The sequence below is a fragment of the Sciurus vulgaris genome (assembly GCF_902686455.1).
Source record: "Sciurus vulgaris genome assembly, chromosome: 1".
NCBI classification, from domain to species: Eukaryota; Metazoa; Chordata; class Mammalia; order Rodentia; family Sciuridae; genus Sciurus; species Sciurus vulgaris.
Genome location: NC_136461.1, coordinates 177,721,080 through 177,748,954, shown reverse-complemented (window position 1 = coordinate 177,748,954; position 27,875 = coordinate 177,721,080). Strand labels below are relative to the sequence as shown.

The 27,875-nt window shown below is 34.2% G+C and overlaps 1 protein-coding gene across 1 annotated transcript in view; it reads right to left on the bottom strand.

Annotated features, from left to right (window-relative positions):
- Window positions 1-27,875, bottom strand: part of RIMS2 (regulating synaptic membrane exocytosis 2) — a 631,678-nt gene that overhangs the window by 414,927 nt on the left and 188,876 nt on the right. The window contains 3 exon segments of the mRNA XM_079106841.1: window positions 9,169-9,325; window positions 9,328-9,453; window positions 9,456-9,477. Of these exon segments, the coding sequence (XP_078962967.1) occupies window positions 9,169-9,325; window positions 9,328-9,453; window positions 9,456-9,477 (305 nt within the window).

Genomic DNA, 27,875 nt, shown 5'->3' with positions numbered 1-27,875 from the left:
AGCTGCTCAATTCACTATAGCCAGATTGTGGAACCAACCTAGATGCCCTTCAGTTGATGAATGGATAAAGAAACTGTGGCATATATATACAATGGAATATTACTCTGCCATGAAGAATGATAAAATCATGGCATTTACAGGCAAATGGATGAAATTGGACAATATCATGCTAAGTGAGATAAGCCAATCTCAAAAAACTAAAGGACGAATGATCTCGCTGATAAGTGGATAAGGACATATAAGGGGGTGTAGGAGGGGTTAGTGTTAGGGTTAGGGTTAGGTTTAGGGTCAGGGATAAGGAGGGTGGTAAGAATGGAGGAAGGAAGGACTGTATAGAGGGAAAAGAGGGGTGGGAGGGGTGGGGGGGAAGGGAAAAAAATAACAGAATGAATCAAGCAACATTGTCCTATGTAAATTTATTATTTTTAATTAAATAAAAAAAATAAAAAGCATATTAGAACCAGGAGAAAAAAAAATTGAGATGTTAAGCAACTCAGTGAGACCCTGTTTCTATATAAAATACAAAATAGGGCTGGGGATATAGTTCAGTGGTTGAGTGCCCCTGAGTTCAATCCCTGGTACCTACCCCAACAAAAAAAGTATAGAATTTTCTAGTAAAACATTTTCTTTTTTTGTTGTTGTTTCTTATCTTTATGATCATGTTATATTGATACAGTTCAAAACAGTTTGTTAAAATCAAAAGATGTTTTTGCAAGCCTAAAATGGAACAGGCAAAAATCTATAATAGCACTGGGGCTCCGGCGGTTGCCGGGGGGAGGAGTGGCGGGGAGAACTGTGTGGACTCAGGACACCGGGGCCTGCCCTGAGGAGGAGGAGAGGAGCGTGGCCACTTGGATTCGGAGAGACTGCGCCAGAGCTGCAGGCGGTTGCCAGAGGAGAAGCCGCGCGGCGAGCTGTTTGGAATCAGAACGACGCTTCTGAACCCCGGGGCCTGCCCTGAGGACAAGGAGGAAGAGGAGCGGCCGCTTGGATTCGGGTGACTATACGGGAACTACAGGTGGTTGCCAGAGAAGGGGCTGCCTGGCGAGCTGTTTGGACTCTGACCACTTCTGAACCCCCGGGCCTGCCCGGAGGAGTAGGAGAAGGAGGAGAAGGAGCGCGGCGGGTCCTTTGGACTCGTAGTGACTGCATTAGCGCTCCAGGCGGCTGCTCAGAGGAGAAGGCGAGTGGTGAGTTGTTTGGTCTTAAAGTGACAGCTCCTGAACACAGGGGGGCTGCCTGGAGGAGAAGCGTGGTGGGACGCTTGGTCTTGAGGGACCACACCAGAGCTCCGGGCGGTTGCCCAGAGGACCCGTGCAGCGGGTCACTTGGATTCAGAGCCACTCAGAGGGACTGCTCCTGAACACCCGGGGGGTTATCTGGAGAAGGAGGAGGAACGGGCAGGGTCACTTCGACTCGGAGTGATTGATTGCCCCGGGCTACGGGTGGTTGGTGGGAGGAGGAGGCACGAAGTGAGTTTCTTGGACTCCTAGTGACCGCACCGGCATACTGGGCGGCTGTCTGGAGGAAGAGGCCTGTGGCGGGTCTCTGGGACTCAGAGCGATTGTTCGGGGCCACAGGTGGCTGCTCAGAGGAGGGGCCACGCAGCCAGGCGATTAGGTGCAGAACAGGGTCCCAGGATCTAGGAGGCTTCTGGGTGGAAGAGCCGCACAGAGACAGGCTTAGGGCGGAGCGAAGGTTCCAGGCCTATGGGCAAATTCTCTGAGGAGAGGCAGCCTAAGGAGATTCATCTGCGAAGGGTGAGGCTCCCAGGCCCAGGAGGTAGGGCCGGGCCCCTGGAAACTTTGCAGAGGAAGGCAGCCCAGCCCAGGCAGTAGCTGTAAATTGAGGGGAACCTCTAGGAGGAAACTGACCAGCGAGACCTCCCCACCGGGTGAGTCTTCCCTGCTGGGTGAGGTTTCCCACAAGGACGGTAAAACCAGAGACTCAGGCCCAAACAGGCCTTGCCTCAGCCCACAGCCTAGGTCCCCTTTGGATGACCATTGGTCAACAAGTGGAGGCACCTCTGCCCACTAGCAGGGAATATACCCCACCTGAAGGCCACCACTCCTAGAGAGGCAGCTTCCTTGTGGAGCACCGCATTATCAACCTCCTCCAAGACTTCAGCCTACTGAAGGCTAAGAGGGGATATATATAGAAATCTTCAGGGTCATTGTAAATCAACAGAGGAAATCTGCAATATCTCAGCAGTCCACTGATATCTGAACAACATGAGAAAACAAGGAAAGAAAATGCTGCAAACAAATCTAGATGTAACATCAATAAAACCCAATGACAGCATGGCAGAAGAAATGACAGAAAAGGAGTTCAGAATGTACATAATTAAAATGATCAGAGAAGCAAACGAGGAGATGAAAGAGCAATGCATGCATTGAATGATGAGATGAAAGAGCAATGCAAGCATTGATTGATCGCACCAATCGACAGTTAAAAGAGCAAATACAGGAAGCAAAAGATCATTTCAATAAAGAGTTAGAGATATTGAAAAAAAACCAAACAGAAATCCTTGACATGAAGGAAACAATAAACCAAATTAAGAACTCCATAGAAAGCATATCCAATAGGATAGAACACCTGGAAGACAGAACCTCAGACATTGAAGACAAAATATTTAACCTTGAAAACAAAGCTGAACAAACAGAGAAGATGGTAAGAAATCATGAACAGAATCTACAAGAACTATGGGATATCATGAAAAGGCCAAATTTAAGAATTATTGGGATTGAGGAAGGCCTAGAGAAACAAGCCAAAGGAATGAACAACCTATTCAATGAAATAATATCAGAAAATTTCCCAAATCTGAAGAATGAAATGGAAAATCAAGTTCAAGAGGCTTACAGGACTCCAAATACACAAAATTACAACAGACCACACCAAGGCACATTATAATGAAAATACCTAACATACAAAATAAAGACAGAATTTTAAAGGCTGTGAGAGAAAAGAACCAAATTACATTCAGGGGGAAACCAATACGCATATCAGCAGATTTTCAATCCAGACCCTAAAAGCTAGAAGGTCCTGGAACAACATTTTTCAAGCCCTGAAAGAAAATGGATGCCAACCAAGAATCTTATACCCAGCAAAACTTACCTTCAAATTTGATGATGAAATAAAATCCTTCCATGATAAACAAAAGCTAAAAGAATTTACAAAAAGAAAGCCAGCATTACAGAACATTCTCAACAAAATATTCCATGAGGAAGAGATGAAAAACAAAGAAGCAAATCAGCAAAGGGAGGAATTATCCTAAAGGAATTGTCAAATAAAGGAGGAAACAAGTTGTGTCAAACAAATAAATAAACAAATTTTAAAAATGAACCAAATGACCGGGAAAACAAATCATTTCTCTATAATAACCCTGAATGTTAATGGCCTGAATTCATCAATCAAAAGACATAGACTGGCAGACTGGATTAAAAGAAAGATCCAACAATATGTTGCCTGCAAGAGACTCACCTCATAGAAAAAGATACCCATAGATTAAAGGTGAAAGGATGGGGAAAAACATACCATGCACATGGACTCAGCAAAAAAGCTGGAGTATCCATCCTCATTTCAGATAATGTGGACTTCAAGCCAAAGTTAGTCAGAAGGGATAAAGAAGGTCATTTCATACTGCTTAAGGGAAGCATAAATCAACAAGATATAACAATCATAAACATCTATGCCCCAAACAGTGGCTCATCCATGTATGTCAAACAAATCCTTCTCAATTTCAGAAACCAAATAGACCGCAACACAATAATACTAGGTGATTTTAACACGCCGCTCTCACCACTGGACAGATCTTCCAGACAAAAATTGAGCAAAGAAACCATAGATCTCAACAACACAATCAATAATTTAGACTTAACGGACATTTATAGAATATTCCATCCAACCAAGAGTGAATACACTTTCTTCTCAGCAGCACATGGATCCTTCTCTAAAATAGACCATATATTATGCCACAAAGCTAATGTTAGCAAATACAAGAAGATAGAGACACTAGCATGTATTCTATCAGATCATAATGGATTGAAGTTAGAAATAAATGAAAGAGTAAAAAACAGAAACTATTCCAACATCTGGAGATTAAACAATATGCTATTATATGATGAATGGACAACAGAAGATATTAGGAAGGAAATTAAAAAATTCTTAGAGGTAAATGAGAACAAAGAAACATCATATCAAAATCTCTGGGACACTATGAAAGCAGTACTTAGAGGGAAATTTATTTCATGGAGCGCATTTAATAAAAGAAGTAAAACTCATCAAATAAACAACCTAACATTACAGCTCAAAGCCTTAGAAAAAGAAGAACAGAACAGCACCAAAAGTAGTAGAAGACAGGAAATAGTTAAACTCAGAGCTGAAATCAATGAAATTGAAACAAAAGAAACAATACAAAAAATTGACAAAATAAATAGTTGGTTCTTCGAAAAAATAAACAAAATTGATAAACCTTTAGCCACACTAACAAAGAGAAGACGAGAGAAAACCCAAATCACTAAAATTCGGAATGAACAAGGAAATATCACAACAGACAGGATGGAAATACAAAACATAATTAGAAGCTATTTGAAAATCTATACTCCAACAAAATAGAAAATTTCGAAGACATCAACAGGTTTCTAGAGACATATGAATTGCCTAAACTGAATGAGGAGGACATAAACAATTTAAATAGACCAATTTCAAGTACTGAAATAGAAGAAGTCATCAAAAGCCTACCAACAAAGAAAAGTCCGGGACCAGATGGGTTCTCAGCCGAGTTCTACAAAACCTTTAAGGAAGAGCTCATTCCAATACTTCTCAAAGTATTCCATAAAATAGAAGAGGAGGGAACCCTCCCAAACTCATTCTATGAAGCCAATATCACACTGATACCTAAACCAGACAGAGACTCATCAAGGAAAGAAAATTTCAGACCAATATCCTTAATGAACATCGACGCAAAAATTCTCAACAAAATTTTAGCAAATCGCATACAAAAACATATTAAAAAGATAGTGCACCATGATCAAGTGGGTTTCATCCCAGGGATGCAAGGTTGGTTCAACATCAGGAAATCAATAAACGTAATTCACCATATTAATAGACTTAAAGTCAAGAATCACATGATTATTTCAATAGACGCAGAAAAAGCATTTGATAAAATACAGCACCCCTTCATGCTCAAAACACTAGAAAAAATAGGGATAGTGGGAACATTCCTTAATATTGTAAAGGCCATTTATGCTAAGCCCATGGCTAATATCATTCTAAATGGTGAAAAACTGAAAGCATTCCCCCTAAAAACTGGAACAAGGCAGGGATGCCCTCTCTCACCACTTCTATTCAACATCGTTCTTGAGACTCTGGCCAGAGCAATTAGACAAACCAAAGAAATTAAAGGGATACGAATTGGAAAAGAAGAACTCAAACTATCCCTGTTCGCTGATGACATGATTATATATTTAGAGGAACCTGGAAATTCCACCAGAAAACTCTTAGAACTCATAAGTGATTTCAGTAAAGTAGCAGGTTACAAGATCAATGCCCATAAATCCAACGCATTTTTATACATAAGTGATGAATCTTCAGAAAGAGAAATTAGGAAAACTACCCCATTCACAATAGCCTCGAAAAAAATAAAATACTTGGGAATCAATCTCACAAAAGAGGTGAAAGACCTCTACAATGAGAACTATACAACACTAAAGAAAGAAATTAAAGAACACCTTAGAAGATGGAAAGATCTTCCATGTTCTTGGATAGGAAGAATTAATATTGTCAAAATGGCCATACTACCTAAAGTGCTATACAAATTCAATGCAATTCCAATTAAAATCCCAATGACGTACCTTACAGAAATAGAGCAGGCAATTATGAAATTCATCTGGAAGAATAAGAAACCCAGAATAGCTAAAGCAATCCTTAGCAGGAAGAGTGAAACAGGGGGTATTGCAATACCAGATCTTCAACTCTACTACAAAGCAATAGTAACAAAAACGGCATGGTATTGGTACCAAAATAGAAGGTAGATCAATGGTACAGAATAGAGGACACGGACACAAACCTAAATAAATACAATTTTCTCATACTAGACAAAGGGGCCAAAAATATGCAATGGAGAAAAGATAGCCTCTTCAACAAATGGTGCTGGGAGAATTGGAAATCCATATGCAACAGAATGAAACTAAACCCATATCTCTCACCATGCACGAAACTAAACTCAAAATGGATTAAGGACCTCGGAATCAGACCAGAGACCCTGCAGATTATAGAAGAAAAAGTAGGTCCAAATCTTCACCTTGTTGGTCTAGGACCAGACTTCCTTAACAGGACTCCGATAGCACAAGAAATAAAAGCTAGAATCAACCACTGGGATAGATTCAAACTAAAAAGCTTTCTCTCAGCAAAGGAAACTATCAGCAATGCGAAGAAAGAGCCTACAGAGTGGGAGAATATCTTTGCCAATCATACTTCAGATAGAGCACTAATCTCCAGAATCTATAAAGAACTCAAAAAACTCTACTCCAAGAATTCAAACAGTCCAGTCAACAAATGGGCTAAGGAAATGAATAGACATTTCACAGAAGAAGATCTATAAGCAATCAACAACATATGGAAAAATGTTCAACATCTCTAGTAATAAGAGAAATGCAAATCAAAACCACCCTAAGATTCCATCTCACCCCAATTAGAATGGCGATTATCAAGAATACGAGCAACAACAGGTGTTGGCGAGGATGTGGGGAGAAAAGGTACACTCATACACTGCTGGTGGGGCTGCAAATTAGTGCAGCCACTATGGAAAGCAGTGTGGAGATTCCTTAGAAAACTTGGAATGGAACCACCATTTGACCCAGCTATCCCACTCCTTGGCCTATACCCAAAGGACTTAAAATCTGCATACTACAGAAAATACAGCCACATCAATGTTCATAGCTGCTCAATTCACAATAGCCAGACTGTGGAACCAACCTAGATGCCCTTCAATTGATGAGTGGATAAGAAACTGTGGTATATATATACTATGGAATATTACTCAGCCATAAAGAATGATAAAATTATGACATTTGCAGGCAAATGGATGAAATTGGAGAATATCATGCTAAGTGAGATAAGCCAATCTCAAAAAGCCAAAGGACGAATGATATCGCTAATAAGTGGAGGTGACACATAATCGGGGGGAGAGAAGGGTTAGAGTTAGGGTTAGGGAGGGGGGCAAGTATGGAGGAAGGAACTACTGTATAGAGGGTAAAGAGGGGTGGGAGGGGTGGGGGGAAGGGAAAAAATAACAGAATGAATCAAACAACATTGCTCTATGTAAATTTATGATTACACAAATGGTATGCCTTTACGCCATGTACAAACAGAGAAACAACATGTATCCCATTTGTTTACAATAAAAAAAAAAAAAAAAAAAGAATTCAGAAAAAAAAAAAAAATCTATAATAGACAAACCAAAAAATCAAAAGGAATCAAAATACTCTACTAAACTAAATCAATTAACCACAAAGGAAGACTATAAGAAAGGAAGACATATACACTGTATACATGTATGGAAATATCACACTGAACCCCATTAGAATGTACAATTAATGCATGTTAGTAAAAAAAAAAAGAACTCTGTTGTACGTCATGACTATGGTTAATAATAATGTGTTGTATATTTGAAAATTGCTAAAAGTAGACTTAAAGTCTTCTCACCACAAAAAATAGACATGAGGTAATAATACATATGTTAAATAGCTTGATTACCTATTCCATAAAGTGCACATATATCAAAACATCATATTGTCCACTATAAATAAAACATACCTTTTCACTTGTCAATTTAAATAAATAGATAACAAAAAAAAAGAGGAAGAGAGAGGGGGAAAAAGAATAATAATAAAACAGGAAATCAATTTACCAAATGACTTTAATAAGATCTGGCCTATCAATAATTATCGAAAGTGTAAATGGGCTAACTTATTCAAAAGACAGAAACTGGACTTAAAAAACAAGATCCAACTATTTACTACTTATAAGAAACTTACTTTATATTATTTTTATTGTTCAGAAGTGGCAGACACATTTCTGTGTGAATTAACTTCAAAGTCATGCATTTGTGGGGAAACTAATCTAAATTATACTTATGGCATGATTCTAAACTTCAAAGGAAATACTTGGTATATTCAAAACAGTTTTTCAAAAGAACAAAGATACTACCTGGTTTGAAGAGAGTGTAACTCTATGGTAATCAAAACAATGTGGTTTTAGCATAAAGATTGATCAGTGAAATGGAATGAGAAGCCTATAAACTCAACTGTTGACATTAGCTTTTGACAAAGAACAAAAGCAATTCAGTAGAGAAAGGATGTTATCTTTTCAACAAATGTACTGAAACAACTGAATATCCATGTGCAAAAAAAAAAAAAATGACACTTAAATCATTTAATCTTCCTGTTTAACCACATACAAAATAAATTATAGATCTAAATGTAAAATCTAAAAGTACAAAGCTTCTAGAAAAAAATATATAAAATATTGTTTTCTCTTTATTTAGACTAAAGATAGAAAGCTCAATAAAGGACTCAGAATAGAACATCTTCCACATTTAGGGTAGGTAAGGATTTCTTAGACAAGACACACAAAACACTAATAATAATAATAATAATAATAATAATAACAACAACAAATTAGACATCATCAAAATAAAATTTTTCTTCATCAAAAAAGTGTTAAACCATTTGTTATATTTCAAGAAATTTGAAAAAAATTTGCAATGCACATAGCTTGAAAGGGAATATAAACCTACTTTATAAAACAGGGATTTAAAATAATCCTAAAAAAGTACAAAAAATGGAATAGACTCATCACAAAAGAAAATATGTGAATGATTAATAAAGAAGAAATGTCCTATGCCATTATTCAAGAAATCAAAGACTTCAAGCATCTTAAAAGGCTAGAATTTTAAAGAAGTATTTTATTTCACTTCTTTATTCTAAGAAATCTATCTGATAGCACTCCCACATCAAACATAAGATTGTCTAAACCTATCATAGCTCAAGTCCAGAATATCATATGTGGCATTTATGTAAAACATGAAAATTTACATTATGTTTCATGTATTTTTATTTCTGTTTGGAATAAAAGTATATTCACCTAAAGATTACACAAAATGTTTACCTGTCTGAAGCTATGTCACTGGCAATTTGGTGCTTCACTCCTGACCCATTTTTAATAGAATCCTGTCTTGTGAGCCCATGAGATCGACTTTTCTCCACTGCAGGTACAGATATGTCACCAGGGGATCCTTGGAATTGGGCCTGCTCGTGCAGTTTTGCTTCTTCTCCTGAGGTGCCTCCTCATTTCGCAGTCCTCGAAGAACCTTTTGATCAGATTGCTGTGGTGTATTAGATCCACTGTTATAAAACCATGCTCCTGATTTAGTGAGGATTTCCTGTTGTTTCGGCACAAATTACATACCCACATAACCTGTATGTGAAGACACAGGAAAAAGTAATTAGTCCAGTGGCATTCAATGTTTCTTGATCTCAGTCTCTTGTCAGAAATATATTTTACTATGTCATCCAAGATATTTGCCACATTGTCATAGATATTATGAAATAAATATTGGTTAAATAATAATTTTTAAAAGTAATTAGTGTTCCCAAAAGTTAAGAAAACAAAAAGAAAGACAGCAATTCAAGCCAACAAAAAACTTTATGGTCATCCCTCTAAAATTAAAATACAATCCAGATCATCTACTACTATAAATTAAATAATTTATCCTTTCCATTTTGCCAGAATAATTATAATGAAATCAACTATACATAGAGAGCATAAATACCAAAGTATAAAATTTCAAATTACTAGTTTTTTTTATGTAATAAGAGGCATGATGTAATATACAGAAAAAGAATTTTGAAGCTAGTTAATTGGGTTTAAATACCAGATCCAAGATTAGAAACTTTGCAACTTTCAGCAAGGTACTAAAACATCATAGCTACAGAATTTAACTTCCTTAACGGCAAAAAATAAATAAAAAGGAAAGGGGTATGATAAAACAATAGTACTTATTTGCCTATATTTTATTGATGACAAGAAATCATTTATATGAATTGTCTTGTACAATTTCTGTTAAATATTACACTTCCAGTAAATTAGCTGTCAACGTTAATCTATCACTAATTATATTGTATGCTTCTTGGTGGGGTTTTACGTCTTTTAAGTAACTCCTAATGATTAAAATAAAGCTAGGAATAATTTTGATCCCCCCCCCACAAAAAAACCTATTGATTACGCATTATTTTAGTAATGTTTTATTTTTTAAGGTGGTAAAAAGAATGTAAAATTTACCATCTTAATAATTTTTAAGTATACACTTCAGTAATGTTATATATATTTATACTGCTGCAAAATAGATCTCTGAACTTTTCCTTCAAAAACTGAAACACTACACACGTTAAACAGCAATGCTTCTTTCCTTAAGTTCCCTGACCCTAGTAATGGCCATTTGATTTTTGATTTTTTGATAGATATGCTTTTCAGACTGCAGGAATCTAAGTGTATTATAATTAATATCTGTGTGACCATAAATGTGTATGCCTATAAATCTCAACTCATAGGTAGAGCCTTTTACTTTTACTGGTCCTCATAATTATCAAAAATATATCTTCAATGATATATATATATATATATACCATTCAGTTCTAAATCTGCCTTTATAGCATAAAACTAGTATGGTAATTCAAAAAAAGAAATGATTTTGAGTTAAGGACTGATGCTAATGAGGCCAAAGGCCAACCTCATATGATTAAGTTAACTCTACACAGAAAGTGGTTAGACTCCACTTCTAACCATTACCAGCCTGCTTATATAAATGTATTTATCAGAGAAGAATTAAGGAGGAAGAGTATAAATTGATCAGTACACTCTGTCACATTCAACAAACTTATCTCCTTTTTCTCTTAGAAACATTTCCTTATATTAATTAGGGGTGGCTATGGCTATAAGGCTATATTCTAGTCAATGGATTGTAAGTGGAATAGTATGTGCCACTTCTATGACCTATAAGAAAAATTCTCATATGGCATCTTCATAGGTCTTCACACAAGACCTTGAAGATAAAGGAGCCACAGAAAAAAACGAACCTGGGAACTGAATGAAAACTTGCAGGAAGCCCTCAGCTGATTAGTCACACATAGACTTCATATAAGTCAAAATAAACTTCTATTATGTTGAGCTACAAAATGTTTTTATCTTTTATAGTTGATAGCACTACCTTAACTAATCTATAATCATTTTAAGGTACATGTTCTATTAAATGTGTATCACCAGCACAATCTTTGTGTTTGAGAAAAATGTATTGATAGAACAAAGATATTTAAAAACTTCAGCATGGTTCACTGAAGCACAAAAACCAGTTGTGCACATTTCTTCCCAAATTCCATGAAGTGTATTAGCTTGAAATCAGCCAAAATAGGTATATTTAAATTACAGAAATTAGAAAATGCTACAAACTAAAGATTTTTCCAACAGAAAACAGGTTTTTCACATTTATAAGCACCACTGAGTGTATGCATTATATTCTACTAAAAGAAAAAGACTATATTTCATATTAGTACATGAACGTGGATGGAGCTATAATTTGCCATAAAAATTAATTCAAACCATAAAATTCCAATTATTTACAGATGGACAAATAACTATTAAGACAAATTCATTAATTATTATGGATTCATATAATATTCACTAAGTGGCTAATATAAGTCAGACACTATTGCTAAGAGCTGATGAATATAGCTGAAAAGACAAATTTCACAGTGGAGTTTAAAGTGTAGTGGGGGAGACAAGCAAATAAATACTTGTACAAATGTTATTTATATTAGTTATGGTAAATACTACAAAAAGAATGCATTCACACTACAATCCTGTGATTCCTTCTCTAGTCCAGACCATGTTTGAAGAAAAAACAAGGAGGCGGAGATCTGCAAGAGGTCTGGAAGTCCAGAGAGGCTCAAACACAATATTATCCTAAAATAGTCCCGTCACTGTGTCCATGGTGTCTGTCTCTCAAAAGGCAGAATTCAAGGACATTTGAGCTACTGGACCAGCAAACACCTCCCCCAGCACTGCCGTGGTGGATTTTCAAAGTTGATGCACTGACACATTAACCTAGCAGATTAAGGTTTTTCAAATAAACTTCTTAAGCAATGAAGAGATCACTGTAATCTTCATGTAAGAGAAAAACACAAATCAGAAATTTGCTTCATTCAGTAGTCCTTACATAAGCAGCAAGACTTTCCCAGATTCTCCATGAAGAGCAAGCATGGCATCTCTAGCTATAGCCACTTTTGTAGGTTGAAACAAGAAAGTCTAATAGGTCTTCCATAAATCTCTCAGTAGGTAGCAGCAGTACAGAAAGAAGTTTTAACCTTGAGCATTTTTAAGTCTTGGTTGTTACAAACTTTTCTCTGTTGGCTATTATTATGGCTTTGAAAAAAATTACAAAGAAATGCAGCTTATTTCTCTACCCCTGATCTGATTTTTCTCAAAAGCATACTAACCAGATTTTTCTGTAAAGATACTCTACTAAATTTTAGAATGCTAAGTAGTTCCTCAAACAAATTCTCTATTTCTACCCCTTCATCTGCTATCTCCAAGAAATCCTAGAAGTTATCTAATTCATAGTCTAGGTTCTTCTCATTTGAGGACTGTGCTCCACTATTAACCTGCCCTGACTTAGATTCCTATAGGCACTGCAGATTACTCTAGTCTCTGAATAATCCTCTGTTCAGTCCTGGCCCCGAGCGATCTACAACGCAGATATATTCTGCAAATCACCTCTACCACACTATGGGGGACCAGAGGAATTTTCACTGGAGGGATACAGCTATTTACATGTTTATCATGCCACAATAGACCTAAGGATAGTCCGGAAAGCTAATTCTGGCCTTTTCTGGTCTTTCTTAACCATGATGCACTGCCAAGTCCTACTCTGAAGGACTGTGCCCTCAGGTGAATGCTAGGGCATCCTGAAGAATGAATTCCTCTAGGAATCTCAAATATTAGAAGGGTAAAAATTGTTCTTCAATTTAACCAATATACATTCTCCTCTCGGATCAAAGTCTGGAAAGAAGAGATTGAAACACACCTCTGAATATCCAACCAAGCTTACCTCTATCTTCTTTCTCCTCCCCTATCACATGCAAAAGATAGAGCAGGTTTTTCAGAGACTTTTCTGTACACCTAATACCTTCTGCAAACACCCTTAGGTTTGAAGTAATGAGCTTCAGTCTTCCCATTTTATCCATGTCACAGTTTCCCTTAAGTCATCCACTGACTTCTTGGCAAAAAAGGAAAATAGAGCCAGTTTACTGATAAAAGAATCAAAATTGCTAGGCACAGTGGCATACAGCTATAATCCCAGCTATTTGGGAGGCTAAAGCAGGAGAATTGCAACTTTGAGGCTAGTCACTGCAACTTAGCAAGGCTAGCAACTTAGTGAGACCCTGTCTCAAAATAAATAAAAAGGGCTGGGGATGTTGCTCAGTGGTAAAGTGTTTCTGGGTTCAATCTTCAGTACTAAAGGAAAAGGAAGGAAGGAAGGAAGGAAGGAAGGAAGGAAGGAAGGAAGGAAGGAAGGAAGGAGGAAGGAAGGAAGGAAGGAAGGAAGGAAGGAAGGAAGGAAGGAAAGGAAGGAAGGAAGGAAGGAAGGAAGGAAGGAAGGAAGGAAGGAAGGAAGGAAGGAAACAAAAGGCACTTTAAAAATAATATAATGCTGTGTTTTGAATTGTGTCAGCTATATTCAGGGATTAGTATTTGCCTACAAAAAACTATAGACCAATTCCACATCCAGAGAAAGAGGTATGGGGAGCTTCTGGTTTCTGAAAAAAAATGACTGATTACTCTGCTTTGGGCAGGAGTGGTGGGATGGGGGAGGCAGGTTGGGGAAGAAAGAATAGGAATCTAATCCAGCTAGGGTGGGTCTTTCAGGAAAGTGACAACGGCCTATGTTATCCAGAGCTGAAGCTACTTAAATAAAGAATTTTTTAAAGTGCCACATTTTAAGAATAGCAAAATTAACTAAAGACCATGATCTAAAGAAATACCATAGCAGATCAACAGTAGGAGAAACTGGGATAAATATCAGAAATTAAAGAACAAGATCAGCTTGGCAAATTATGCAGAACAATGCATGGAGTTGCTGAAAACAAGAAACTTCTACCTGTGATTGAATGTGTTACTTAAGCATGCTTAAGTCATCTCCTTTGAATAGGAATAGATCACAGTATCTATTCATAGAATTCTTGAGGGATTTACTGACTATGTGAGTATGCTCCAAAGAGAGATGCCCAATGAACTAAAACTGTTTTCAATCAATTAAATTAGAGAATTGAGGTGTTTAGATTACTGAGTATTAATCTCCATGACCTTACATTAAATAATAAATAAGAAAACAGAGAAATCAGAATTATCATTTCATCAGCATCATAATTAATGATAAGCTCATCTCCCACATTTTGATAATTTAAAACATCAAATATTAATGAAAATGCAGAAAATGAAAATGATAATGAAAGCAAAAGACAAGCTGAAATGTAATCACATTATATTGTCATGAAGTCAGTATTACTAAAAATCTTAGACATCAGCATTCTTTCTCAAAACAAAATACACAACTGCAGGAAAAAAGCAATTTAACTTATACTTAAAGCTACAAAGAAATTATGAAAAATTAAAAATTATAGTAAGCTCTATTGCTCTACCTAACATAAACTTTTACCCACCTCTATTTTTCTCAAACTCTATTTTGTCTACCTATTGAAGTAGTTTGTTTTATACCAATTTTTCAAGATTTTTCCACATAGCTTTTAACAGATTTTTGTTTCTACACCCAGGATTTTAGCAAATAAATAAATAACAGAAAAAATATAACTAAAGATGAGCAGAGCCAAAGCCTCAGGTCTAACATACCAACAAACAAAAGCAGGCACTAGTGGTTAATTGCATAGCTCCTATGGGATAACAGAACTAAAATGCTGGGAAATTGAAATTAAATTCACTTCTTGGTTAATGGGGCCTTCTCTACTCATAAAAGAAGCTGGAAAAATTCTGTCAAACTCTCAAATTACAGCTAACATGGAGCTGTGAACTTAGGCAAGTGAGATCTTGAAACTTTGACATTGAACAAAGCCATTAACGAACATAGTTTGTATACATAGTTCATAAGATCACTAGTTTAAAATAGCACTACTATATTAATTTGCAATATCACTAGCTATCAAGATTGAGGCAAGATCCCAGCTCAATAATGAAGTCCTGTTTCTAGATTAGGGATCCCTAAGAAGGCATGAAGGCAATCATAAAATTCTTAATAAGAAAGGGGTATATGCCCAGGGAAAAGCAGGAATGGAAGGAACAAGGAAGAGAGATAGAAGAGGTCCTAGATGGTTTTTGCCTCCTTGAAGATAACTTGTAATATCTCAAACTTATTCAAAGTATTATGGAGAAGAAAAAAGAGGAAATTTTCCCAACTCAATTTATAAGACTAGAAAAAATTAATGGTAAAATCAGAAAAGAGCAGAAAGCAGCTTCCTGAATTAATTAACAATAACAAATATCACAAACTGTTGGTTTAAAGCAACAGAAATTTATTCTCCCATAGTTTTGGAACCAGAAGTCCAATTTCAGTATCACATGAACTAAATCAATAGGTCTACAGGGCCGCACTCCTTTAAAAATCTCAAAGAAATTAGTTCTTATTTCTCTGGTAATCTCAGGCTCTGATGGCAACCATCATTCCTTGGTTTGTGGTCACATCAATCCACTCTTGAAAGATAATATTGTCAAACTCTCACTATTATATCTTCACGTTGCCTTCTCCTCCTCCCTCCGCCTCTTCCTGATGAAGATACAAGTGATTGCATTCAGGGACCTCTGTCCCCACCCCCCTTTTTTGGCCATATAAAGTACCAATCACATGTTTCAGGGATTAGACCTGGATGTCTTTTGAGGGGTCATTTTTTAACCTACACAGACAATATAAAAGAGGAATCATAAACCAATAGTACAAATAGAAATTGACTTATAAATCTCAATAAACCAAATCCTAAATTTCATACAGTGTCTATGAGAAAAAAAATGATCAAAGAATATATATGACAAAGGTGGGATTACAAAAAATGCAAGTATAATTTTTGAAAATATATTAATGTGATTGACCACATTAATAGATTAAGATGTTAAAAAAAGACTGCATCAATAGATACAGAAAAAATATTCAGCCTTCATAAAATGTAAAATTCACTATGTGAAAAAAATACGAAATCTTGCAAACAAGAAAAAGAAAAGCAATGCTTTAATCTGGTAAAGTCTCTATAAAAACTTTATATTCTATTTAACACATAAGGATGAAAGGTAAAGACATTCCCTTTAAAGTCAGAGATTAAGCTAAGGATCCCCAGTTTATCACAAAATATTCAACACTGGTCTGAAGGTATTAGCCTATTAAGTCCACACATGCACACATGCACAGACAGAAGAATGAAATAAAACTTCTTTATTTGAACACTAGTTGACTGTGCACATCGTTTGATGATAAACATAAAATCTAAGAAAATCCACAACCAAAATATTAAAAGTAATAAGAGAGCTCAATGAATTTCCTAGATCAAAGATGAATAAGCCAAATTAAACATTTCCAAACATCACCAATAACCAATTACAAAACATTAAATAAGAGACTTAAAGATATCTACTACAAAGAAAAATAATATACAAGAATCCGGCAAATAAATCTAAAAGAAAGGAGAAATAAAAAGGCGAGACTACTGAATTAAAAACCATAAAAATTTTATTGAAAGGTTTAAAAGAACACTTATATCAGTAGACAGATATATTATTGGTTTATTGGAGGAAGAGAAAACCAAATACTCCCAGGATGTTAGTCTGTCCAAATTACATCTATAAAGTTAAATACAATTTTAATCAAAACTCCTACCATATTTTTATGGATTTTATCAAGTTGATTCTAAAATGAATGAGTCAACAATAAGGAAAACGAAGATAACTCTAAAGAGAGAAGTTTAAGGAGAACTCACTCTACTTATAAAGTGATTGAAATTTAAAAAGTGTGGCATTAGTAAAGATATCTTAAATAAAATATGAAGCAGAGGCTCTAAAAACAGATTCTCACATATATCAATTTTGGCCTTACAAAATTAGAGAAGAAAAGATGTAGTATTCAATTATTATAGATGGGACAACAGGTTGTGAATAGATTCCCACTTCACATTGGATACAAAAATCTATTTCAAATGTATTAAACATGGAAACATGAAAGACGAAATTTCCTGATCCATATACAAAAATACAAAACTATTTCTTACATGATAAATTCTACTATATCAAGATTTTTAACATTTCTGAATAATAAAATAAGATAAGCAAAGTAAAAAGAGAAGCCACAATCTGAAACAAGTTTTATTGTAATGTACATAGTTAACAAAAGATGTGAAATCAGAGTATGTGAAGAACTTCCATAGTTTAGTAAGAAAAAAACAAACATAACAGTAAAATAACAGATCCAGAAATTAATAATAGATCAAGAAATTAGATCAAATAATTCCACAGAGAAACCCAACTGGACAATAAACAAAAGGGTTTAACCTCATAAGTCAGAAAATGCAAAATTTTTAAAATCAATTACCAATAGGAAGTTATACTCCATGTGTGTATAATATGTCAAAATATATTCTACTGTCATATACATCTAAAAAGAACAAATAAAAAATACAATAAAAAATCGATTACTATTTCATGCCATCAGTTTGGCCTCATTTACAAATCTGATGATACCAAGCATTGGAGAGGAAGTAAAGGAATTAGTACAAACATTCCTCTTGGAATTGAAAATTATTTCATCCAGTTTGGAGAGCCACTCTGAATTAGATAGTGAAACTGAAAATAGCTATCTATGCTCTATTGCCCAGAAATTTCACTTCTACTCTAGAAAAGCTCTCAAGCAGGCACAGAAGACATGAAGAGAGATGTTCATTCAGTACTATTTCTATTTGAAAAAATACAGATAATGTAAGTCAATATGATAAAAGATAAACTATAGCATACTCATGCAAGAGAATTATATAAAGCAGTCAAATGAACAAATTAAATTTAAAAGAATTTAACTTTGAGATAACTGTCAAAACAGAGTTGGACAAAGAAAGCAAGTTTCAGAAAAGGATAAACACTATGATACCACAATATTAAGTTTAAAATCTTGTGAAATAACATATTAGGCTTGGTAGTATATATGTATAAACTATACAAATAAAAACACGCATAGAATGACAAGCATTTGAGATAACTGCTATAGATATAATAAAAGAAAAAGAAAAATTAAAAATGATAAAATGTTAAGATTTCTATAAATGGATATTATTCAAACTTTTTGACATGTTTGAAATATTTCAAAATAAAAAAAGATAAAGTAAAAAAATAAAAAAGGAATACACAAGCTGGACCTAGTGGCTCACACCTACAATCCCAGTGGCTCACACCTACAATCCCAGTGGCTCAGGAGGCTGAGGCTGGAGGATCACGAGTTCAAAGCCAGCCTCAGCAACTTAGAAAGGCCTTAAATGACTCAGTAGACCTTGTCTCTAAATTAAATACAAAAAAGGGATAGGTGGTTAAATGTTCCTGTGTTCAATCCCCAGTACCAAAAAAAGAAAAAAAAGGAACACACATTGGAAAGAGACAATGTAACTAACAATCTAAAACTAGTTATTAACAAAGGTTAATTAATTAGACTAATGAAAATATTTATTGACTCAAAATTACACTGAAGTTAAATGTATATTTAATGTAAATAGTTAACTGAACTAATGACAACTTTCATGAAAATATAATTTTTTAAAAACAATACAGCTTACTTTCAGAAGTTTCTTTGTGGAGTGGTAGGAATAAGGGGATCAGGCAATTATATGAACAGTAAGCAATTAGTTGGACTTTTTTTTAAGTGCTGGGCATGAACCCAAGGCACTGCACATGCTAAGCAGGTACTGTACCACTGAGCTATACCTATAGCCCAGTTGTATATAATTTGTTGTTTTGTTTATTACTTTTATTTTCTTCAAAGCAAGTAGTTCATTTTATAAATTTCCTGTTTTAAATGAAATTTTACCAAAAAAATTGAGAAGCATTTAAAAATATATTGATTATTATCAAAATAGGTAATTGCTGCCTTCATAATAATATGAAACTTCAAAATATTATTTTAATTTTGAACTGCATTTTTAGATTAAATTTCTCTAAGTAATTTTTTTTTAAGACCTTTGTTAAAATGGTGGGTTTATCTTACAAGATTAAGGAAACAACATTGCTGCAGTTACGAAGTTTTCCCACTAGTCCGTGCTATGGCACTTTGTTCAAACTGGCTCAACTTGATTCAACACATATTGGTACTACATAGTTAACCTACTTTTTCCCCTAAAAAATATATTAAATATCCATTTAAAACGTGTAAAATAAAAAACTCAGGCAAAATGAGATGAACAGTACCATTATTCTATACTACAAAATGTGAAGTTGATTAGAATAATTATTTTCCATTGTATATTGACTGATTTCAAAACTTCAATAGAGGAAATAGAAACACATGATAAGCTGACAGTTTAGTTGTCCATAATGTAGAATATACCAGTTATGATGAATAAACTACATTAAAGTAAAATATTGATTTCAAAACAGAGAGAAAGCAAGTTTAATTTTTCCTGAAATAGAAGGCATATGCACCTAAAAGACTTCATTAAAAACAGAGACCAGAACATGATTTCTGAAGAGGATATCCTATAAAAGAAAGGGGACAAGACATAACTATTTGAAAGTTAACAGATGGTAAAGATGTCATTTTAGCATATTAGAAGTGTATATCTAGATGCAATGATGGTGAAATGCCTGAAATATAGTGATGTGGAAAACACTACAATACTTTTAAGAACGAGAAAATTTTAAGAAGTTGGGGTAATTCAGAGGGGGAAACGCTCAGAGCATAAAGCTTCATTTACCTGATTCTCAGATTCTTGCTAGTAATTCTTTAAATACTTTAAGGTTAATGATTAAAACTACTTGGGATCCTCCATGGTTTCTTGCAAGTAAATTTCCAGAAGCCATGGACTACTATATGAACTTTCCTTTGCAAAGTGTGCTTTTGGTTCCTGCACTGCTAGAAGACAATGACATCATTAATCACATATAATCATCCAAATGTAAGGCAGGTCCAACTTAGCCCACCCAAGGTATATCTACTACTGTAAAAAAGACAAGCCAGATCACAATTCTATGATAGCACAAAATTTAAAGCACAACTTTATATCTAAGTTTCAGTGCATTTGTATTTTCATTTATCTCAAATTTAATAAGACCAAAATTGAATTTTAGGCAATCACCCCCAAATTGCTCCATCCACAATCTTACCTATAGCAATTAATGGCAACTTTCCATTCTCTCAGTTTGCCTCAGGACAAAATATTGGAATGACCTTTTTCTCCCATATACCATCTACATTTCCCAAGGTGTGGGGTAGGGGGAGTTTGACTGTACTTTAAAATACACCTACAGAGATAACATGTCACCACCTCCACCACAATTACTCTAAGCAACCAACATCAATCACATAAATTACTGCAACAACCTGGTAACTAATCTCCCAGCTTCCACTCTTTTCTCTTATTATTTAAAAAAAAAAAAAACTGTCTAAATAAGCCTTTTTAAATGTTTTTAAATATAAGTAAAACAATCTGCTTTTTAATCAGAATATTATGCTCCCTGTTTCACTTAGAATAAATGCCAAAGTCCTCAAAGTGATGTAAAATTTTCTCTACAATTTCACCCTGTGTCCTACAGCATTCTCTATTTCTCTGCTCCATGCTCACTTGCTCTGCCCCAGCTATACTGAACTTCACTGCTATTCTTCCAACATGTCAAGCATGCATTGAACATAGGACCTTTGTACTTGCTGATTGCTTTTTCCTTAAATACAAACACTAACTCACTCATTAGTTTCAAGCTCAACTGTCACTTTTTAAGGCGATCCAAATTAAAATTCCAACACCACCCAAAATTAAGGGGTCTTAACTTTCATTTTCTCTGAGGCACTTACACATTCTAATATTTACTTATCTCATTTGTTGCCTGCATTCCCTAACCCCCCAAAGTAGAAATTCTGGGAAAATAAGAGATATTTATTTATTTTAGTTCACTGCTGTCTCCCAATGCCCAAACAATACCAAGATTTATTCATGAATGAATGAATTAATATATTAACTATAGATACAGAACACAGTTATACACTACTTTCTTTAAAATGTTTTCTTTGTAAATTCATACAATCCAGTTTTACAAAACTATCTTTAAGAAAAAATAAAGTATTAAGAACTTAAAAAAATCAAATACTACTATGAAATTTATTTTTCTGATAAAAATACTTGTTTAATAAAATTCAAAGTGTGGAAACAAAGTATTTTAAGATTTCTTTGGTGTGCATTAAATTGCTTAAACATTTGGATGAAAATATGATATGTATTGTTTATCTTAGAGGTTTCCAAGTTTTTTCAATTGAAATACATTTTTGATTTACCTCAAATAATTTTAGAATCTAATCTAGATCAGAAGAGAGAGAATGCCATGTTTATTTTTCAGTAGAAACATCCATTTCTGTGTAGTACTCTAAATATAGGCTAATTTCTTTAAATATACCAAGTATTAATGAAATATAAAGTGATCACAGACCTTTTACCCAACTCACTCCCTATTTCAAACTTACTACAAAAGGCAACAGTTATCAAGACAATGTGATACTGACATAAGGAAGACTATAATATATATATATAGAGAGAGAGAGAGAGAGAGAGAGAGAGAGAGAGAGAGAGAGACCATTGGAATAGAGTTGAAAGTCGGGGGTAGGAATCATACATCTCAGGTTTTTGATTCTCAAGAAGAGTACCAAGAACATTCAATAGGGATAGTCTTCTCAACAAATGACATTGAAACTACTGGATATTCACAGGAAAAACAACAAACTCGAATGCCTAATTCACACCATATACAAAAATTAACTAATCTGAATCAAAGACTTCAATGTAAGAGCTAAAATGATAAACATTCTTAATGAAAAAAACAGGAGTAAATCTTGGTGACCTTAGTTTTAGGCAACTGTTTATTAGTGCGATAACCAAAAGAATAAGGCAAAAGGAAAACTAGATAAATTAACTTCACCCAAAATTAAAATTTTTTATGCATAAAACAAAACAGTCTCTCTCTCTCTCTCTCTCTTCTCGCTCTCTCGCTCTCTCGCTCTCACTCTCGCTCTCGCTCTGCAGAGTTGGGTAATGTAAGGTGTTTATATGAATCAATCTTTGGAAGAAGAGGAAGGAAGCAGCATAAGATATGAGGTAAGTCAGTTTGAAGGTACCCTTAGCTAACCTGGCAGATTGCTGAGGCAAGAACTGGTCACTAGCAATTGCCTAGATTTGGGACAACTAACTAGGCCTTTGGCACACATCTCTCAGCCACTGGATGTGCGGCCCAGGAAAGGCATCACCTCTGGCAGGATTCCATCTGCAGCTGAGGCTACCTTGAAGGGGTTGAGAGCTGAATCTATTTGCCTCTCCACTACTCAACAGCTGAGAAGCATCATCCTTCTTTAAAGGGGGTTCTGTGCTACTACACCCACCTCTATCAAGGTCTCTGAGTCAAGAACCTTGAGAAAGAAACAGGTCTCACTGAATGTTGAAATCTGGGTATGATTAGCATGACAATACTTTCCTCAAAGTGAAGTTCAATTTGACTTCAAATGAGGAGCCATTTTGAGAGCAAAAAGTAGAAATATGGTCAAGGCATAGGAGGACAGACGATTCAACAGTACATATTTTATGGCAATACCAGAGAAAAAGAAAGCCGATTCCTGTTTGAACTCTTCAAACGTTGGCCCCCGTGAAGGACTGAATTAATGTCTCAGTACTCTATACTTCTCCGTATTCATACTCTTTTCCATGTGGCTTTTTAGTTCTTCCCATTAAAAGTGTTTCTCCACAACCCCTTGACCACATGACTTGCTTTTGGCACAGAATGACACAGAAATGATGGTGAAGCTGTTCCAAGGCTTTAAGAAGCCTTCAAAGTTATGCTTGCTGTAGCTCGTCTGTTACAACCAACCATGAGCAGGCACACTTTTGTCCACTGGCCTCAGAAGAGAATGGAGCAGTCAAATAGTATTTTCAAGAAAATGAAAAGATAATAGAATGGGAACAATATTTGCAAATTATATGTCTGATAAGGGTCTAATAACCAGAATATATAAAAAGAACTCTTAAAAATCAATACCCCAATTAGGGTTGCAATGTGGCTCAGTGGTAGAATGCAGTGAGGCCCTCAGTTAGCTTCCCAACACTGGAGGAAAAAAAAAAAACAAAACGAGGTAGCAGGGAACCCAAATTTTAAAATCGGCAATGGACTTTAAAACATTTCCTCACAGAGTATTTATATATGGTCAACAAATAAATGAAGAAATGTTTGTCATTAGTCATTGAGGAAATACAAATAAAACCACAATGATACCCTTAATACCCATTGGAATGAATATAGAGAAGCCAAGCACAAAAGGTCACATATTATATAATACATTTATGTGAAATTTTCAGAATAGGTAAACCCACGGATAAAAAGACAGATTAGTGATTGCCAGGTTGTGGGAAGAGATGAGAATGACTACTAATGAATACAGAGGTTTGGGGTTGGGAGGGTATGAAAATGTTCTAGAATTGGATGGTCATGCAACATTGTTAATAAACCAACTTGTATATTTTAAATAATTAATTTATGTCTGATGAATTATATCTCAATTAAAAAATCAAGAAGAAAAACTCCTTCTAAAGAAAATCTCAGACCCAGATGAGTTTGATCTTATTTGAGGCTTCTCCAGATCTTGAGCCTGAAATCTGGATGAAAAGTAGTTTCTTTATTTGAAAGATGATCCCAAAAAGTACAGTGAAAGACTGAGGAAATTAAATACAGAAAGGAAGAAAAATGATAATATTAATTAAGGAAATAACTTATTTGGCAAGGGGAGACAATGGAACTTGGCCATGATAGATTCTTCTCAGAATCAAACCCACTAAGTGTCAAAAGACTGGGTATATATTAGCTAATGAAACTCCTGTCTCTCCCCTTTGAGTCAGTCTGACCATAAAATGCTCTTAGGCAGAGAGGTTTAGGAAGCTATTGGTATGCTCAGGAGCTATTTACAGGTGGCAAAACAGGGTGGGTTGTAAGCATATGAGTAGAATACCTATAACACTGCTACAGTTTTATAGCTGAATTCTACCAAAGGAATCATTAATTCATATATTACAAAACTGTTCCACAAAGTTGAATTTTAACTGATATAAAAGCCATATTGCTCATCTTATAAGCTTAATGGAATTTCAACATAAAATCAAGCAAAGCACAGATCAATTCTACTCACATACAATTTGGAGACAAAAACATAAGCCAATACTTAAATAACAAAATCCAACACATACTAGAATTTATATCATAATCAACACTATTCACCCCCAGAGATGTAAAGATGGTACAACATCAGGAAATTCAGTTATGTATTTCAAAATGTTAACTGAATAAAGGAGAAAAAATCATATCTCAAGTAATAAAGTACTTGCTAAGGCTCAACCACCATTTAGAGCTTAAACTCTTAAAATATTAAGATACAAGTGCATTTCTTAGCTTGGAATTGAAATAAAATCAAAGAACTTCCTTTAGGTTGGTGGAGATGGTATATCAAAATACGTTGACAAAGATCATAATTGATGGAGAAGTTTTAGGTCCATTCCCTATAAGTTTGCATCATACTTGACCAAATAAAATCATGTATTCTCTAATACTTCCTTTAAGTATAAAATAATATATGTTTACAAGATAAAAAGTAAACAGAACAATATGAGATAACAAAACTGTAAAACACTTCATAAATAGGAAATGACAGAAAAAATCACTTTAGCCCATTTATGGCCATGTGTTAATGACTGTGGATAATTGGGAAGGTATGAATAAAACATAATGTAGATTTTTTATCTTAATAAAGTTACCAATTTTAGACAATATAGACAATAATAAAGTTTATTTGAAGTTAATTTAAATAATAATAAGGTTACCAATTTTTAGATAGATATTTTAAAATCAAATTAATGGATTAGAAACTGCAGATAAATTTAGACTGCCAGCAATCTTATTCTACATGTAATCATGATTAGTTCTCATCTGTATTTATTGTAGATAACTGGGAAATATCTTGAGAGAAATATGTTGATGTTACTGTTATGAAGAAATGTGCAATGCATTTGCAGATTTAATACTGAAATAAATGAAAATTATGTCCAGAATTAACAACACGATGTGTACTTGCTAAATGTGCAGAGGTTTCTTTTATGTTTAGAGAACATTAGGCATACTACAAATTTTAAGTCTGACTAATATACTGGCTAAACACATTTTGAAAAAGGTATAACATAAACCTAATTCTGATTGCAGTAGTACTGGAAAATATGAGGGTAAGGAACAATTGAGATTATCATTTTAAACTCATGTTCTTTATAAAAAGATCTTAAAACACTAATACAGTAGGTCAACCCTTTAAAAAGTGATATGCAATCTTATAATAAACATTATTTAATAACTTGCATTTGTTAAAATTCATATAAATTTAAGAAAGAAGACATGAGAATAAGCAAGAGGATGCTGTTGGACATACAAACCATTCTGGGAAAGAGACTTCTAATTGTAAAAGTATGTGCTGCTCCAGAGAATCCCTATGAGACTCTGTTGTTGAAACATTATTGTCCAACAACGGTATGAAACCATTTCTCTTGAAGTATCATTTATTTGCAAAATATTCAAACCCTAAAGAAAGCAATTAAACGTTGTAAAGGAGAAAACTGAAAGTATTGGTAACTTATAAGCAGTTATTCAAGACAGGCTTTGAAAAACTCTTACAAATTAATATTGTGCTCACTGCTAAACACAGGAAATCTTAAACAATAAAAGTAGATTGCTATACCTTTTCCATAAGTTATGAGCATAAAGATGTTAACTAGTGAGTCCATCAAAGTAATTTTTATTAAACCCTCATAATGATACCACTATACATTGCAGAACTCATTAAGTGGCAGGAAGCACTATTCAGATTGTGGCAAAAATTGTGGCAGATGATATTACTTGCAGATACATTATCTAGGGATTCCAGTCATTCTCAATCGCAATGAGAACACAAAGCTGATGAAATTATGGCATATATAAGAAATATGCCCAACTAGTGAAGAGATTTCAAAACTGCATATTCATCTTCAGGTTATTTTTGTTTCAGTTAACAACTTATATCTCCATGAATAGAGTTGGTTCAATGAGTGATCACAAGAAATAATCTTATTGTGACTTTAAACTCTACACTGAAAACACTTGTCTTCATGAAGATTGACCCCCTGATTAAAGTATCAAATGTTACTAAAAGAGGAATTATTAGTATATATAAAATATTAAATGTTTTCAAGTGATTGCGTGAGTAAATGAAGTCCACTTGTACATAATTTTTGTCAACAATAAGATTATCAAAGAATATATATTAATATTTTTATTTAAAATTTAAAGTAAAATAAGCTTACTGACAGTTTCATTTGGCTGATTAATTTGACAATAAGAATGCCTTTGCCTATTAGTTAATATGTTCCATATTTTCTATAAACTGAAAAGCTCAATATGCATTCTAAGAGACTTATAAAAACAATTTAAAGCATATGAGAAGACAAAATAATTTTATTAAAATAAGTTATAATTATTATGGGTACTAAAATTAACATTTTCCAAACCCTTTTTGGGTTAGGCATACTGGCTTAAACAAGATGTCTCTAACTGTAAGAATAAAAAGAATATTCATTTGATAGAGGGTCTTGGTAACACCTTTTTGTTAGAACTCCAGAAATTAACAGAATAAATCACAAACCATTAATAAATTTTGTGAAAGTAGTGTTTTCAATTTTTGCCTTTCATCATCAAATTGAAGAAAACGTAAATTAGAATTCAACTAATACATAACAAAATTATTTTTGATAATAGATTACTATATTTTTTTTGTCATGTAACTTGGAAAGAGTTTGAGGAAATGAGTAAATTGTTATTACCAAATTCCTTTTATTCACATTCAGTCATAAATGTAAACAACCTTCCTCAGCACTTGTATCTATAAAATAAAAAAATAGAATTGATGCTGAATTCCATCTCAGCCTCTAGAATTATGAACAACTTTGAAAGAAACTAATCCAACCCATCTCAAAAAAAATTCTTACATTTATTATTTTTAATCAAAATTTGTATTGTTATTTTAACAAATTGCACATTAGTAATTATCAATTACTGATGATTCAATTCAGTAGAAGTTTTTCAAACTTTAAGCCGTGTGGCCAAAGAAATTTTAAATGTTTCCTACATATGCATATTTTGTTGGAACAGAGTATTTAAAAGATGATTTTTAAGAGATGTAGTCATGTATGTTCTAACTTTGGAAATCCAGGTGATTGCTAACAAAAAAATATATTACATGTGTATAAATACTGTGAAGGAGGTGGAATGTACATAAAATTTCAAAGAAAAACAAACTTTCAATTGTCCAAAATTTTGTTCATGTGTTTTGTTTTTTTATATTCATGAAAATTAACAGACCACTAAACTATTTAGATGCCATTGGATATATATATATTTTTAAGAGGTTCTACTAAACTATTTAGATGCCATTGGATATATATACACATATATTTTAAGAGGTTCTAACAATTTTACTG